General features: G+C 49.5%; 1 protein-coding gene across 1 annotated transcript in view; it reads right to left on the reverse strand.

Annotated features, from left to right (window-relative positions):
* Positions 1 to 1,449: 1,449 nt before the first annotated feature.
* NRF1 (nuclear respiratory factor 1) overlaps positions 1,450 to 13,533 on the reverse strand; it is a 37,789-nt gene continuing 25,705 nt past the window's right edge. The window contains exons 6-10 of the mRNA XM_087935372.1: positions 10,767 to 10,925; positions 9,201 to 9,395; positions 7,623 to 7,724; positions 5,939 to 6,096; positions 1,450 to 1,733 (exon numbers count right to left, since the gene is read on the reverse strand). Coding sequence (XP_087791498.1) covers positions 1,463 to 1,733; positions 5,939 to 6,096; positions 7,623 to 7,724; positions 9,201 to 9,395; positions 10,767 to 10,925 — 885 coding nt within the window. The 3' untranslated portion in view covers positions 1,450 to 1,462. The remainder of the gene's footprint in view (positions 1,734 to 5,938; positions 6,097 to 7,622; positions 7,725 to 9,200; positions 9,396 to 10,766; positions 10,926 to 13,533) is intronic.

Raw genomic sequence — 13,533 nt, forward strand, 5'->3', positions numbered from 1 at the left:
TTCAGAGAATCCCCAAATCCTTTCTTCTGGGCCTCGAATCTGGGACAGAATGAATGGGTGGCTTAAGCCCACTGCCCGCTGAGACCCCTGTGCCCCCTTTTCCCCAGACCCCGTGACCCCACGGCCCGGTTGATCCTTAATCTTCTGGGGGCTGTGGGGGACCCCTTCTGAAGGGCGGAGCTGATTGGCTAGGTCGAAAGGCCGAAAGAAATCCTTATAGCCGGGCAGGTTTTGCCTTGGAAGTCGGGGGTGAGAAGACCTGGAGATACCAGGCAGCCCCCGCCCCCCAGCCCCCCAATTGTCTTGAAGTTCAAATTCCCAGGTGAGGAGGATCAGGGGCCCCCAAGAATAACCTCGATTTTATTTTTATTTTATTTTTTTAAAGGGGGCCCCCCCGGATGGATTTTTCTCCCGGAGGAAAAAGTTCCAAGTGGCAGAAGGGAAGCGATTGAGTCCTCGACTTACAGCTGCAACAGGGCCCCCAAACTCCCGTGGCTAAGCGAGGGAGGGAGTCCGGCTGTTCTGCAGAAGACAAGGCGAGAGAAACGGTGGACGGAAACCACCCCAGAACTCAGGGGGTTGTTTCCTCCTTGCCTCCAGAAGGGGTGGGGGCTTGAGAAGAGACTGGGACAGCCGCTTGTCTGGAATGGCCTAGGGTCTCCTGCCTGAGCAGGGGGGTTGGACTAGACGACCTCCAAGGGCCCTTCCAACTCTTGTTATTCTGCTATTCTTTTTCCTTCCTTCCTTCCTTTTCTCCCTCTGCCTCTCACTCACCCTTCGTCTTCCTTCCTTCCTTTCCCTTTCTTCCTTCCTCTTGTCTATCTCTCCTTCCTTCCTCCCTCCCTTTTTCTTTCTTCCTTCCTTCCTTTCTCTTCCTTCCTTCCTCTTGTCCTTTCCTTTTCCTTCCTTCCTCTTATCTATTTCTCTCCCCTTCCTTCCTTCCTTCCCCTTTCCCTTCTCCTTTCCTCCTTCCTTCCTTCCTTCCCCTGTTCCCTCCCTCTCTACTTCCTTCTGCCCCCTCTTCCTTCTCACCCTCCCTCTTTCTCTTTCCTTCTCTCCCTCCCTGTCTTCCTTCCTTCCTTCCTTCCTTCCCCTTTCTCTTCCTTCCTTCCTCGTCTATCTTTCCTTTCTTCCTTCTTTCCTTCCTTCCTTCCTTCCTCCCCTTTTCTTTCTTCCTTCCTTCCTTTTCCTTTCTCTTCCTTCCTCTTGTCCTTTCTTTTCCTCCCTCTCTTTCTCTCTCCTTCCTTCCTTCCTTCCTTCCTTCCTTCCTTCCTCACTGGGGGTTTTCAAGAAGAGATTGGACAGCCATTTGTCTGGTTATAGGGTCTCCTGCTTCAGCAGGGGCTGGACTAGAAGACCTCCAAGGTCCCTTCCAACATCATCATCATCATCACCACCACCACCACCACCATTATTATTATTATTATTATTATTATTATTATTATTATTATTATTATTATTATTATTCTATGTTCCATCTCCTGGCCAACCCAACCCAACAGGCGCTGGCCGGTCCTAGAGGACCTTCACCCTCCACCGGCCAGGGGCGCAAACTCCCTCGGGGAGCCCGAAAGGCGAGACGCGACGCGGGGATCAGGATCCGCTTACCGTTTGCATCTGGTACCCCGGTGAGCGCGCCCACGGCTGCGGCCGTTTCGCCGGACAAGACGATCTGCCCTCCGCCCTGGAGAGTGGCCTCCGCCAGAGTGGCCACGGCGTGAGCGGCCGCCTCGCTGCAAGACAAGACGAGAGAGAGAGAGCCCCCCGTGAGCAGAAGGAAGAAAAGGCCGCGGAAAGGTTCTCCTTCCCCGCCTGGGAATTCAGCGTGAGCATCGCTTGCCTCTTTTCAATTTGAGTTTGATACTCTCTCTTTGTGCGCTTTGAGGGTATTATTTGCGCGCCAAGCAGGGTCCCTGCAGGGTTTGCACTGATGATGTTCCCTAGTTGGGTCATGAAACATCTGCAAGTAAACAATCAAGGTCAGAGAGCACCCAGGACCCCGCTGTCCTCCTCCTCCTCCTCTCCACAAACCCTTCCAGCACTGATGATGTTACCTAGTTGGGTGATGAAACGTCTGGAAGAAAACCACCAAGCTCAGAGAGCACTCAGGACCCCCAACAACCCTTCCTTCCTTCCTCCCTTCCTTCTTTTTTCTCTTTCCATCCTCCCTCCCTCCCTTTCTCCTTCCTTCCTCTTTCTCTTTCTTTTTTCCTCTTATTCTTTCCTTTTTCCTTCCTTCCTTCCTCTTATCCATTTCTCTCCCCTTCCTTCCTTCCCCTTTCTCTTCCTTCCTTCCTCTTGTCTATCTCTCCTTCCTTCCTCCCCTTTTCTTTCTTTCTTCCTTCCTTTTCCTTTTTTCTTCCTTCCTTTCTCTTGTCCTTTTCTTTTCCTTCCTTCCTCTTATCTATTTCTCTCCTTCCTTCCTTCCTTCCTTCCTTCCTTCCTTCCTTCCTTCCTTCCTTCCTCTCTCTCTTCCACAAACCCAACTCCCTTCTAGCACTGATGATGTTCCCTAATTGGGTCATGAAATGTCTTCAAGAAAACCACCAAGCTCAGAGAGCACCAAAGACCCCAGTCCTTCCTCCTTTTCCCTTACTTTCATTCCTTCTTCTTCCTTTCCCCCCCTTTTTCCTTCTCCTCCTCCCTTCTAGCACTGATGATGTTACCTAGCTGGGTCGTGAAATGTCTGGAAGAAAACCATCAAGCTTAGAGAGCACCAAGGACCCCACAGTCATCATTCTCCTCCTCCTCCTCCTCCTCCCTTCCACAACCCCACTCACTTCCTTCTAGCACTGATGATGTTATCTAGTTGGGTCGTGAAACGTCTGCAAGAAAAACCACCAAGCTCAGAGAGCACCAAGGACCCCACAGTCATCATTCTCCTCCTCCTCCTCCTCCTTCCCTTCCACAACCCCACTCACTTCCTTCTAGCACTGATAATATTCCCCAGTTGGGTCATGAAACGTCTGCAAGAAAAGCCACCAAGCTCAGAGTGCCGACCTGACCCCTCCTTTCAACCCTGAGCTACAAATATTCTCGTATGTTAGATGGAAAAAAAAAGTGAACATCCAAATGAACCGATTGAGGCCGGGAGGAATAAAATGCTCAGCCGGCCTTTTCTCTTCTCCAGTGACGATCACCGACTCGGTGTGGGGAGGAGGAATAAAAAAACCTGCTTGGTTTTTTTTCTTGTTTGTTTGGTTTGTTCTGCCTGATCCTTCTCAGCTTCACAGCAGGGCTGTCCCTCCCCACCTCCTCCCCTCCCCCTTACCCTTTACAGGTAACCAGGTTCTCTCTGCACCCCCCCACTAGGCACTCAAATCAGCTCAGGTGCTTCTAGGCTTGTTAACACAACCCTCCAGGGATGCTATGAATCTCCCGCTACCCGAGCCAGCCTGGAAAGCGATCTCTGCTTCCCACGCAGCAGCCGGAGGAGGAGGAGGAGGAGGAGAGCGAAAGGCCGGGTTCTCCTGCGCTCAGGCATTGGAGCCAGCAAGCTGGCAAAGGCTGGGTGGGGGGAGGGGAGAGGGGAGCCCCCCCAGCCCAGCCCCCCCATAATCCTGCGTTTTTCCCGAGGATGCACCGAAAAGAATCCGGGTTGCTCGTTGGAGAAGGAAAACGAAACACCCTATTTCTTTCTCTTTTTTTTGTTAAAAAAAGGATTCTGTAGATTAGCTCTGCCATTTGGTTGCTGTGGGAGAAGTGGAAGGTTTTGCACAAAGGAAGGAAGGAAAAAAGGAAAGGGAAGGAAGGAAGGAAGGAAGGAAGGAAGGAAGGAAGGAAGGAGAGAGAAATAGATAAGAGGAAGGAAGGAAAAGAAGGACAAGAGGAAGGAAGGAAGGAAGAGAAAGAAGGAAGGAAGAAAGAAAGAAAAGGGGAGGAAGGAAGGAAGAAAGGAGAGATAGACAAGAGGGGGAAGGAAGGAAGGAAGGAAGGAAGGAAGGAAGGAAGGAAAGAGTAGAGAAAGAGAAAGGAAGGAAGGAGAGAGAGAAAACAAAAAGGAAGAAAGAAGCAAAGAAGGAAGGTATAAGAAGAAGAGAGATGGAAGGAAGGGAGGAAAGAGAGAGAGAGAGAGAGAGAGAAAGAAAGAAAGAAAGAAAGAAAGAAAAAAAAATTGAGAGGAAGGGAGGGAGGAAAGAGAAAGAAAAGATATAGATGAAAGAAAGAAGGAAGGAAAGAAATTAAGTAGGCGGTAAGAAGGAAGGAGAGAGGCAGAGAGAGGAAGGAAGGAAGGAAAGAAGGGGTAAGAAGAAAAGAGAGGAAGGGAGAGAGAGAAAGCAAAAGAAAGAAAAGAAAGGAGAGAGGAAGAGAGGTAAGAGAAAGAAAAGATAGATGAAAGAAAGAAAAAAGAAAAAGAAAGAAAAAAGAAAGAGAAAGAAAGGTGGTAAGAAGGAGAGGGAGAGAAAGAAAGGAAGAAAAGGAGTGAGGAAAGAAAGAAAAAGAAGGAGGGAGAGAGAAAGAGGAAGGGAGGGGGAAACAGAGGGAGGAAGGAAAGAGAAAGAAAAGATAGATGAAAAAGAAAAAAGAAACAGAAAGAAGGTAGGTGATAAGAAGGAAAGGGAGAGAGGAAGGAAAGAAGGGAGTGAGGAAAGAGAAAGAGAAACGAGAGAGGAAGGGAGGGGGGAAAGGGGGAGAGAGAAAGAAAAAGAAAGAAAAGAAAGGAGAGAAGGGAGGGATGACAGAGACAGAAAAGATAGATAGATGAAAGAAAAAAGAAAAAGAAAGGAAGAAAAAAGAAACGGAAAGAAAGAAGGTAGGTGGTAAGAAAGGAAAGAGAGGGAGAGAGAGAAAGGAAAGGAAGGAGAGGAAGGAGAGAGAGAGAGAGAGAAAGAAAGAACGAAAGACAAAAAAGAAAGAAACCAACCAACCAACCAACCAACCAACCAACCAACCAACCAACCAACCAACCAACCTACCAACCAACCAACCAACCAACCAACCAACCAACCAACCAACCAACCAACCAACCAACCAACCAACCAACCAACCAACCAACCAACCAACCTACCAACCAACCTACCGACCAACCAACCAACCGACCGACCAACCAACCAACCAACCTACCAACCAACCAACCAACCAACCAACCAACCTACCAACCTACCAACCAACCCACCTACCAACCAACCAACCAACCAACCAACCTACCAACCAACCAACCTACCAACCAACCTACCGACCAACCAACCAACCAACCGACCAACCAACCAACCAACCTACCAACCAACCAACCAACCAACCAACCAACCAACCAACCAACCTACCAACCAACCAACCAACCAACCAACCTACCAACCAACCAACCAACCAACCAACCAACCAACCAACCAACCAACCAACCAACCAACCAACCAACCAACCAACCAACCAACCAACCAACCAACCTACCAACCAACCCACCTACCAACCAACCAACCAACCTACCAACCAACCCACCTACCAACCAACCAACCAACCTACCAACCAACCTACCAACCAACCAACCAACCTACCAACCAACCCACCTACCAACCAACCAACCAACCAACCAACCAACCAACCAACCAACCAACCAACCAACCAACCAACCAACCAACCAACCCACCTACCAACCAACCAACCAACCTACCAACCAACCCACCAACCAACCAACCAACCAACCAACCAACCAACCAACCAACCAACCAACCAACCAACCTACCAACCAACCAACCAACCTACCAACCAACCAACCAACCAACCTACCAACCAACCAACCAACCAACCAACCAACCAACCAACCAACCTACCAACCAACCAACCAACCAACCAACCAACCAACCAACCAACCAACCAACCAACCAACCTACCAACCAACCAACCTACCAACCAACCAACCAACCAAGGGTTACCGAGATCTGGTAAAGGGTTCAAACAGGGACCCTGGACCCCTCCCTCCCCGACCCCTCCCCTCCCTCACCTGTTGAGCGCCATGGTGACGGTGGCGCCTTGCTGCATCTCCTGTGAGGCGGCTACAGCGGCTTCGGCCAGGGAGGCCACGGCCTGCGTGGCTTCGGAGGCCTGGGTGGTCTGGATGGTCATCTCGCCCCCTTGTAGCGTCGCCCAGTTCTGCTCCACCTGGCGGGACGGAGGAGACCAGAGAGTCCTCGACTTATGACCGGTCGCTTAGCAAACGTTTGGCGTTAGGCTGGGTCCTCCCCCCCAAAGGTTCGGTCCTTGACTTTGCGACGGTTCATTCAGTGACCATTCAAAGGTTGAACAGCACCGAAGGGAGTGACTTGCGACTGAGTCTCACACTTATGACCGTTGCAGCATCCATCTTGGTCATGTGACCAAAATCTGGATGCTCGGCAACTGACTCATACTTATGACGGTTGCAGTGTCCCCTTTTGCGACCATCTATCCGGATTCACTTAACAATCGTGTGACTGACTTTAACCACCACCACGATTCGCTTAGCAACGGTGGCGAGAAAGGTCGCAAAATGGGGCGAAACTCACTGAACAAACTTCTCGCTTAGGGACATGGGCTCCATTGTGGTCTTAAGCCAACCCAACCTGTGGCCACGTGACCCGCATTTACGACCATTTGCCCTGTCCTGCATTTGGCAATGGTTTGGCAAAAAAACAAACAAACCCCAAAAGACCAGCCCAGAGCAAACCACTGCTTCACTTAACGACCACGTTGTTCCCTTAGGGACCATGACGGCTGCTTGGCTCCCCACAGCACTCGCTTTAACGACCGCTGCCTTCAAAAGCTCATGAAAAGCGGAGGGTCATGGGGCAGGGGGGGAGGGCTGACCTGTTTTACGACCAGGGTGGGCCGGCCTCCTTGGTGGTTGTAAACCGAGGACTTCTGGCCGTTAAGTCGAGGACTATCAGAGTGGGGGGGAGGGAAGGGGAGGGGCTAAATTTGCCCTCCCAAAGCCTTAAAAAGAGTCCAGCCTGGCTCAGAACAATGGAGGCTTGTCTTCCCCCAGCGGATTTTCAAGGGACGAATCAGGAACACACACACACACACACACACGCACACAACACAACACAATTTCCAGCTGCTTTTTAAGATGGAAATCCGCTTTCTTGTGGGGGAAACAAAAGCTGTTTTGTGCTGCCTGAGAACCCTACACCGTTTGGTTTTGGGGCTGGGGGAGAGAATGAGGCAGCCACAAAGGCCTGGAGACCAATATGGCGGAGGGGAGAGAGAGACCAAGGTTAAAAAAAAACTGTGTGTGTGTGTGTGCGTGTGTGTGAGAGAGACCTCCCCTCTCCCCTTCCCCAATTTTAACCAACTCCGACTGGATTCCCAAACCGGCTCGTCCCGTTCTCCCTTCAGAAGGTGCCCAGCGGCCTGAGCTCCTTCCTGGGGGGGGTGTTGAAGCTCGGCTGGAAGGAACGACAGGCGGTCCTCAACGTACGACGGGAAGGGAGGCCGTCAGCCCCCTCTCACGCGTCCCTTGAGCAGGCCCGCCCTGTGACCGTGCCCGATTTTGGCCCCCCTTTCTTATTAAGCAGCGGTCGTTGTGGACTTTTATCCCGACTTTTATCCCCAACGGGGAGGAAGAGAAGATCCTGGACTTACGACCGTCATTTCTTTCATTTCTTTCTTTGATGTCAACCGCTTCGGAAGGGACCCCCCCCCCTTACCTCTCCATCAGCCACGGCGGAGTAGTTCACCTGGGCGACCGTCACGGTGGTGGGCAATTCGGAGGCGTCTGCCAAAGTGGCCACTGTGGCTCCGGTGCCAACCTGGGAGACACCCCAAAGTCACCAGGGGGGGTCCCCTCCCGAGGTCTCCTGCCCCCCCTCGACCCCCCCCCCGTGCCCCCATTCACACAGTGGCAAAGGGAAGGGCGCCAAGGCACACTCACACGGACAGTCTGACATTGGACCAATGACCTCATGATGAGGGGAAGGAGGGAGGGAGGGGAGGGAGGAGGGAAGGAAGAAGGGAGGGGGGAAAAAGAGAAGAGGGAAGGATGGAAAGGAGGAAGATGGAGGGAGGGAGATATGGGAAGGAAGGAAGGACGGGAGAAAGGAAGAGAGGGGAGGAGGGAAAGGAGATGAGAGAAGGAAGGAAGGAAGGAAGGAAGGAAGGAAGGAAGGAAGGAAGGAAGGAAGGAAGGAAGGAGAGGAGGGAAAGGAGATGAGAGAAGGAAGGAAGGATGACAGGAAGATGGAGAGGGAGGGAGGAAGGAAGAAAGGAAGGGAAGAAGAGATGGAGGAAGGGAGGAAAGGAGGAAGATGGAGGGAGGGAGATATGGGAAGGAAGGAAGGACGGGAGAAAGGAAGAGAGGGAAGGAGGGAAAGGAGATGAGAGAAGGAAGGAAGGATGACAGGAAGATGGGAGAGGGAGGGAGGAAGGAAGGAAGGGAAGAAGAGATGGAGGAAGGGAGGGAGGAAAGGAGGAAGATGGGGCAAGAGGGAGAGAAGGAAGGAAGGGAGAGAGGGGAAGATGAGAAAAGGAAGAAAGGATGGAAGATGGAGGAAGGAAGGGGATGAGAGAAGGAAGAAGGGATGGAAGGAAGGAAGAGATGGAGAAAAGGAAGAAGAAAGGGGTGGGAGGGAGGGAAGGGGGAGGGAGGGAGAGCAGGAAGGGGAAGGAAGAAAGGAAGGAAGGGATGGGAGAAGAAAGAAGAAAAGGATGGAAGGAAGGAAGTTGGAGGGAGGGAGGAAGGGGATGAGAGAAAGAAGAAAGGAAAGAAGAGATGGAGGAAGGGAGGGAGGAAAGGAGGAAGGTGGGGCAAGAGGGAGGGAAGGAAGGAAGAGAGGTAGGGGAAGAAGAGAAGGAAGAAAGGAAGATGAGGGAGGGAGGAAGGAAGGAAGAAAAGAAGGAAGAAAGGAAGATGGGGGAAGGAAGGAAGGAAGGACATTTCAGCACACCCAATCTTTCCTTTTTCCGTGAAAAAACAACCACACACTCTTCCGTTATTACAGAACCCTATAATATCCCCCTTTTTAAAAAAAACAACAACCCCAAAACCCCAAATATGAACTGCCCCGAGCTGTTCCCACCCACAGGTCCCGTTCCTCCCTGGTCCTCCAGCAGATCTGGAATCTGTCCGCGTCCCCAGATCCAATGGCTGAAGCTCATCCCGAAGCCGCCTCGGGGTGTGTGTGTGACCGTGAGTGAGCGGACCCCCCCAAACCGACTTTCGCTCAGCACGGAGAACCCAAAAACTCTTCCCTCCCCCGAAAGACACGCCTGCCCCCCCGTGGCCTCACCTGGATGAGGGACACGGTCCCGTCGGGGTTGCTGAAGGTCTGGACCATCGTCTGGGAGGGAACCAGGTGGGCGATGCTGTGCGTGGCCGTCACTGACTGAGTCTGCTGGTCTTCGAAAGCGTAGAGCAGGTCCTCCCGCCCGTGCTGCTTGTAGCAGTTCTTCACGATCGTCCGTAGCGCCTGGGTCCAAGACACCTGAGGCCAGGTGAGGAGGAAGAGGAGGAGGGGGGGAGGGGAAAAGGATCAGGAGGACGGAGGGATCCGGCCGACAGGTTAGCCAACAAAGCCGGACTTGGGGTTCGTGGCGCCCAGAGGACCGTTCGGCGGTTCGAATCTCACCAGGCTCAAGGTGGATTCGGCCTCCCGTCCTTCCGAGGTCGGCTAAGGGCTATTGCTACCCCTCCCCTTCCTTCCTTCCAGGGTTGCAATGCAGCATTGCAGGCTGACTCTGCCCACCGCCAGCAGTTCGATCCTGACCAGCTCCAGGTGGACTCAGCCTTCCGTCCTTCCAAGGTCGGTAAAATGAGGACCCAGATTGTTGTGGGGGCAACAGGCTGACTCTGTAAACTGCTTAGAGAGGGCTGGAAAGCACTGGAAAGTGGTGTATAAGTCTAAGGGCTCATTGCCCTTCCTTCCTTCCTTCCTTCCTTCCTTTCCCGTTAAGAGTGCAGTACTGTAGGCTAACTCTGGTGTTATCAGGGCGATCATCGCTGGCAAGAAAGTTTTGCTCTTTTAGTTTTTTGACTGCCACCTTTGAATGGCGTGCAAATGTTGCTTATCTCTATGTGCCCGTTGATGGCTGATGCGTCTGAGGAGGCGGCTTGCAGAAATTCTCTAGCATTTTTTCAGCTTGCCTTGGTCTGGGGTGCTCACCGTTCTCCGGTTAAAACTATAGCGGGGATGTTCTCCTTTTGTGGGGTAAAATTAAGGGGTTTTTATTTTTTTATTTATTTATCATTTGTCAAAAACGAAAACACGAATAATATAAAAATAAAGTGATAGGAACAATAGGCCCGTTAAGCACTCTTTTGCATGCCCCCTTTACAGACCTCTTAAATGTGAAGTGAGGTCAACTTGTGACTAAAACTGAAAATTGGTAGCTGAGACACCGAATCAGGTGGAGTATTCCAGACTTTTGACAACTCTATTACAAAAACCGCATTTTTTTACAGCCAAGTTTAGAACAGTTTACACGGAGTTCGAAGCAGTTGTTTGCGCACGTATTTACAGGTAAAACTTTGCTATGTCTAATTTTGTTTGCAATACCTACGTCCAACCGCAAGCGATCCAGGTTATCCAAGCCAAGAATTTCGAGGCTACTAGCGTAGGGATTTCGATGGTGTACAGAAGAGTGCAAACCCTTTCTCGCAAAGTACTTCTGAACCCACACAATTGTGCTAATATCCGATATCGGGTAGGGATTCCAAACAGTTGAACAGTGCGCCGGGGTTTTCATCATGTATTCTGAGTGATTTTTGTTCTTACCTGAGTTCCTAGGCCTCACCGTGGGCCAAACCTAAGAAGGACTCATCACTGACAGAAGGAAGATGGCGTTCAAGAACTCACCCTCTGTTTTTGCTCCTCTGTCCGGACATCACTGCGGACGTTAGCCCAGGGAATGTCCTCTGGCCACCAAATCGGTTTGCAGCTCTCCTTCCCCCAGCCTGGCTTTCCGCGACCCGTTGAGTATTTCAGCATTTCAGGGATGAAAGCCCTCAGCTGCGCCTGTGGCATTAAGGGGAAAATAATCATAATAATAATAACAATAACAACAACAACAACAATAATAATAATAAAGAAGAAGAAGAAGAAGAAGAAGAGGAAGAAGAAGAAGAAGAAGGGGAAGCAAAGGCCTGCATCAGGTAGTCCTTGAATGTTATATGTAGAAATTACATATTATGAGTTACACCTGTGGAAATGAAGAACAGAAGGGAAGCTATACTTATCCGATACGTGAACTATGCAATGATTATTGGACAGTTATATAACTATATCTAATAAACATGTTCAGTTTTGTAACTTGTTATGTTCTAAAGTAAGGCTTTTGGGTAGAACATGGACCTGTACTTCTTGGCATAAAGATATGTGTAGGAGATACCAGGTTATCCCTGACTTGAAAGGAACTGGGTAATGATCTATTGTCTTACAGATGGTCATAACAGGACCATAACAGGAAGAAGAAGCCATGAGAACGAGGGTGGTTTCCAAGGACAAGGAAACAGGTGTTATGTTACAATAATATTGGTGTTGCGCAGGGAGATACGTAGCTTGAATAGATTGTGAACCCAGGAAAGGGGCAGAGACTGTATATCTGAACCTGTATATAAACCCCAGCCTTCCTGGGAACAATCTCTTCTGCCCATGAGCAGAATTCCCTTTTGCAAAAGCTTAATAATAAAGCTCTTGTTCACATATCTCCAGTTGTTTTGTGATTATTATCACATCGAACTTACAAGAATTCATTACAACGGTGCCGAAAGAAGCGATTTGTGAACATTTTTCACACTTACGACCTGTCAACTCATAAAATATTTCTCTGGTCTTTTTAGAGTTGCCAATACCCATTCGGTCAGAACTGAAGCAGCTTCTTGGATGAGAAGCGAAATGTCTTCAAGGAAATAAAAGGGAAAATTCAGTTGCCTTTTGGAAAAAAAAAAACACCTTTGGGGCAGGATAGGAAAAATATTGAATGCTTTCGAAGTCTGGAGTTGGAGAAGATTCTCAAGGATACCAAAACATAGCCAGCAAGGGACCATCAACCAGATCGATCCACAGTTCTCACTTGAGATATGTTTCTGCAGCTGTTCTTCAATCCTTCTAGACTTCCCATAAAATAGCTATTTACATTTTGCGAATTGCATTGGAAATCCTTGCCGGATGAACCGTGGAACCTTCAAATGTTGTGCGTCATGTACAACGATGCTGCACAAAATGAAGATTATTTTTTTTTTAACCCACGGGGAAATGCTGCCGTGTTTAGGGTGTATTTATCTGCAGAGTCGCTGATTCTGGCCTCTGAGAGTTGCATCATCCTCTACAGGACTCTGCGGTGTTTTTCTTCACGGAGAAACACACCGTTATTAAGGGGTGCGTTTGCCCTCCAGGATAGATATCAAGTGAGGGAAGGCTGGAGATTTGGCCCCAACTTAGCACCCCAGGAATTGAATGATCAATGTGTCATGTGTCATGAAGTTGGTGTTGGCAAGGAAGTTTTTTTTTGGTCTTTTAGCTTTTGCATTATCTGTTTTGAATGGTGTGTACATGTTGCTTATCTCTATGTGCCCGTCGATGGCTGATTTGTCTGATTGCCACGCACTGAGGAATTCTCTACCATGTTTGGACCTGGCTCGGTCAACGATGCTCCTATCGACCACACTGATAGATTTGGCTCTAATTAAGGATATCGGCGGATCAATTGATTGATTATGTGGCACGAAGTTAAGTGTTGGCAAGGAAGTCTTTTTAGTTTTTGGATCATCTATTTTGAATGACGTGTACATGTTGCTTATCTCTATGTGCCCGTTGATGGCTGATTTGTCTGATTGCCAGGTGTCCAGGAATTCTCTACCATGTTTGGACCTGGCTCGGTCTACGATGCTCCTAGCGACCACACAGATAGATTTGACTCTAACTTTGCAGAAACAGACTTCAGGAATTGATCAAAGAAAGGTTCTCATTTGCCCAGGTCAGGTCTTCCAACAGTGCGTCCATCATACCTCGACCCCCCCACTGCTTCAAAACTCATTGAATTCAGTTTTCAATATGTTTTGAAACTGAAATCTTATCCCGGCCATCATCTTCCTCCCTGTATTCGACGTACAAGGAAGAACTTGTGACTCGCTATGTCTTCTGGCTGAAATAGCAGGACATGGGTCTGAAGCGATTCTCAGTCATCCAGGTCACGGTTGTCCCAAATGTGCCTTTTTCAGGAGGCAACTAAACTCTGGGTTGATCGTCTAATCGTCCATCTGTTTAATGTCTGCAAAGGTTTTAGTTTGTCCAGGTCATAGTTTTCCGCCAGTTAGTCAGAACCGAAGAAGCTTCTTAGATGAGAAAGTGAAAGGCCTTAAAAGAAAAACCAGAAAGTCCGGGTTGCCTTTAAAATAAAAGCCCCTTTGGGAGATCCATTTGTTTGTTTGCTTGGCTGTCTGTGGTCTTCTCAAGAAACTTCTCCAACACCCAAGTTCAAAAGCATCAATAGAGGTAGTTCCTGATTTACAACCATTCATTTAGCGACGAAGTTACCACAGCCCTGAAAAAAAGGCGACTTATGACCGCTTTTCACGCTTACGACTGTTGCAGCAATTCCCCACGCCCTCACGGGATCAAAATT

Source organism: Pseudonaja textilis, chromosome 5 (genome assembly GCF_049901715.1).
Source record: "Pseudonaja textilis isolate UNSWEBS1 chromosome 5, rPseTex1.2, whole genome shotgun sequence".
NCBI lineage: Eukaryota > Metazoa > Chordata > Lepidosauria > Squamata > Elapidae > Pseudonaja > Pseudonaja textilis.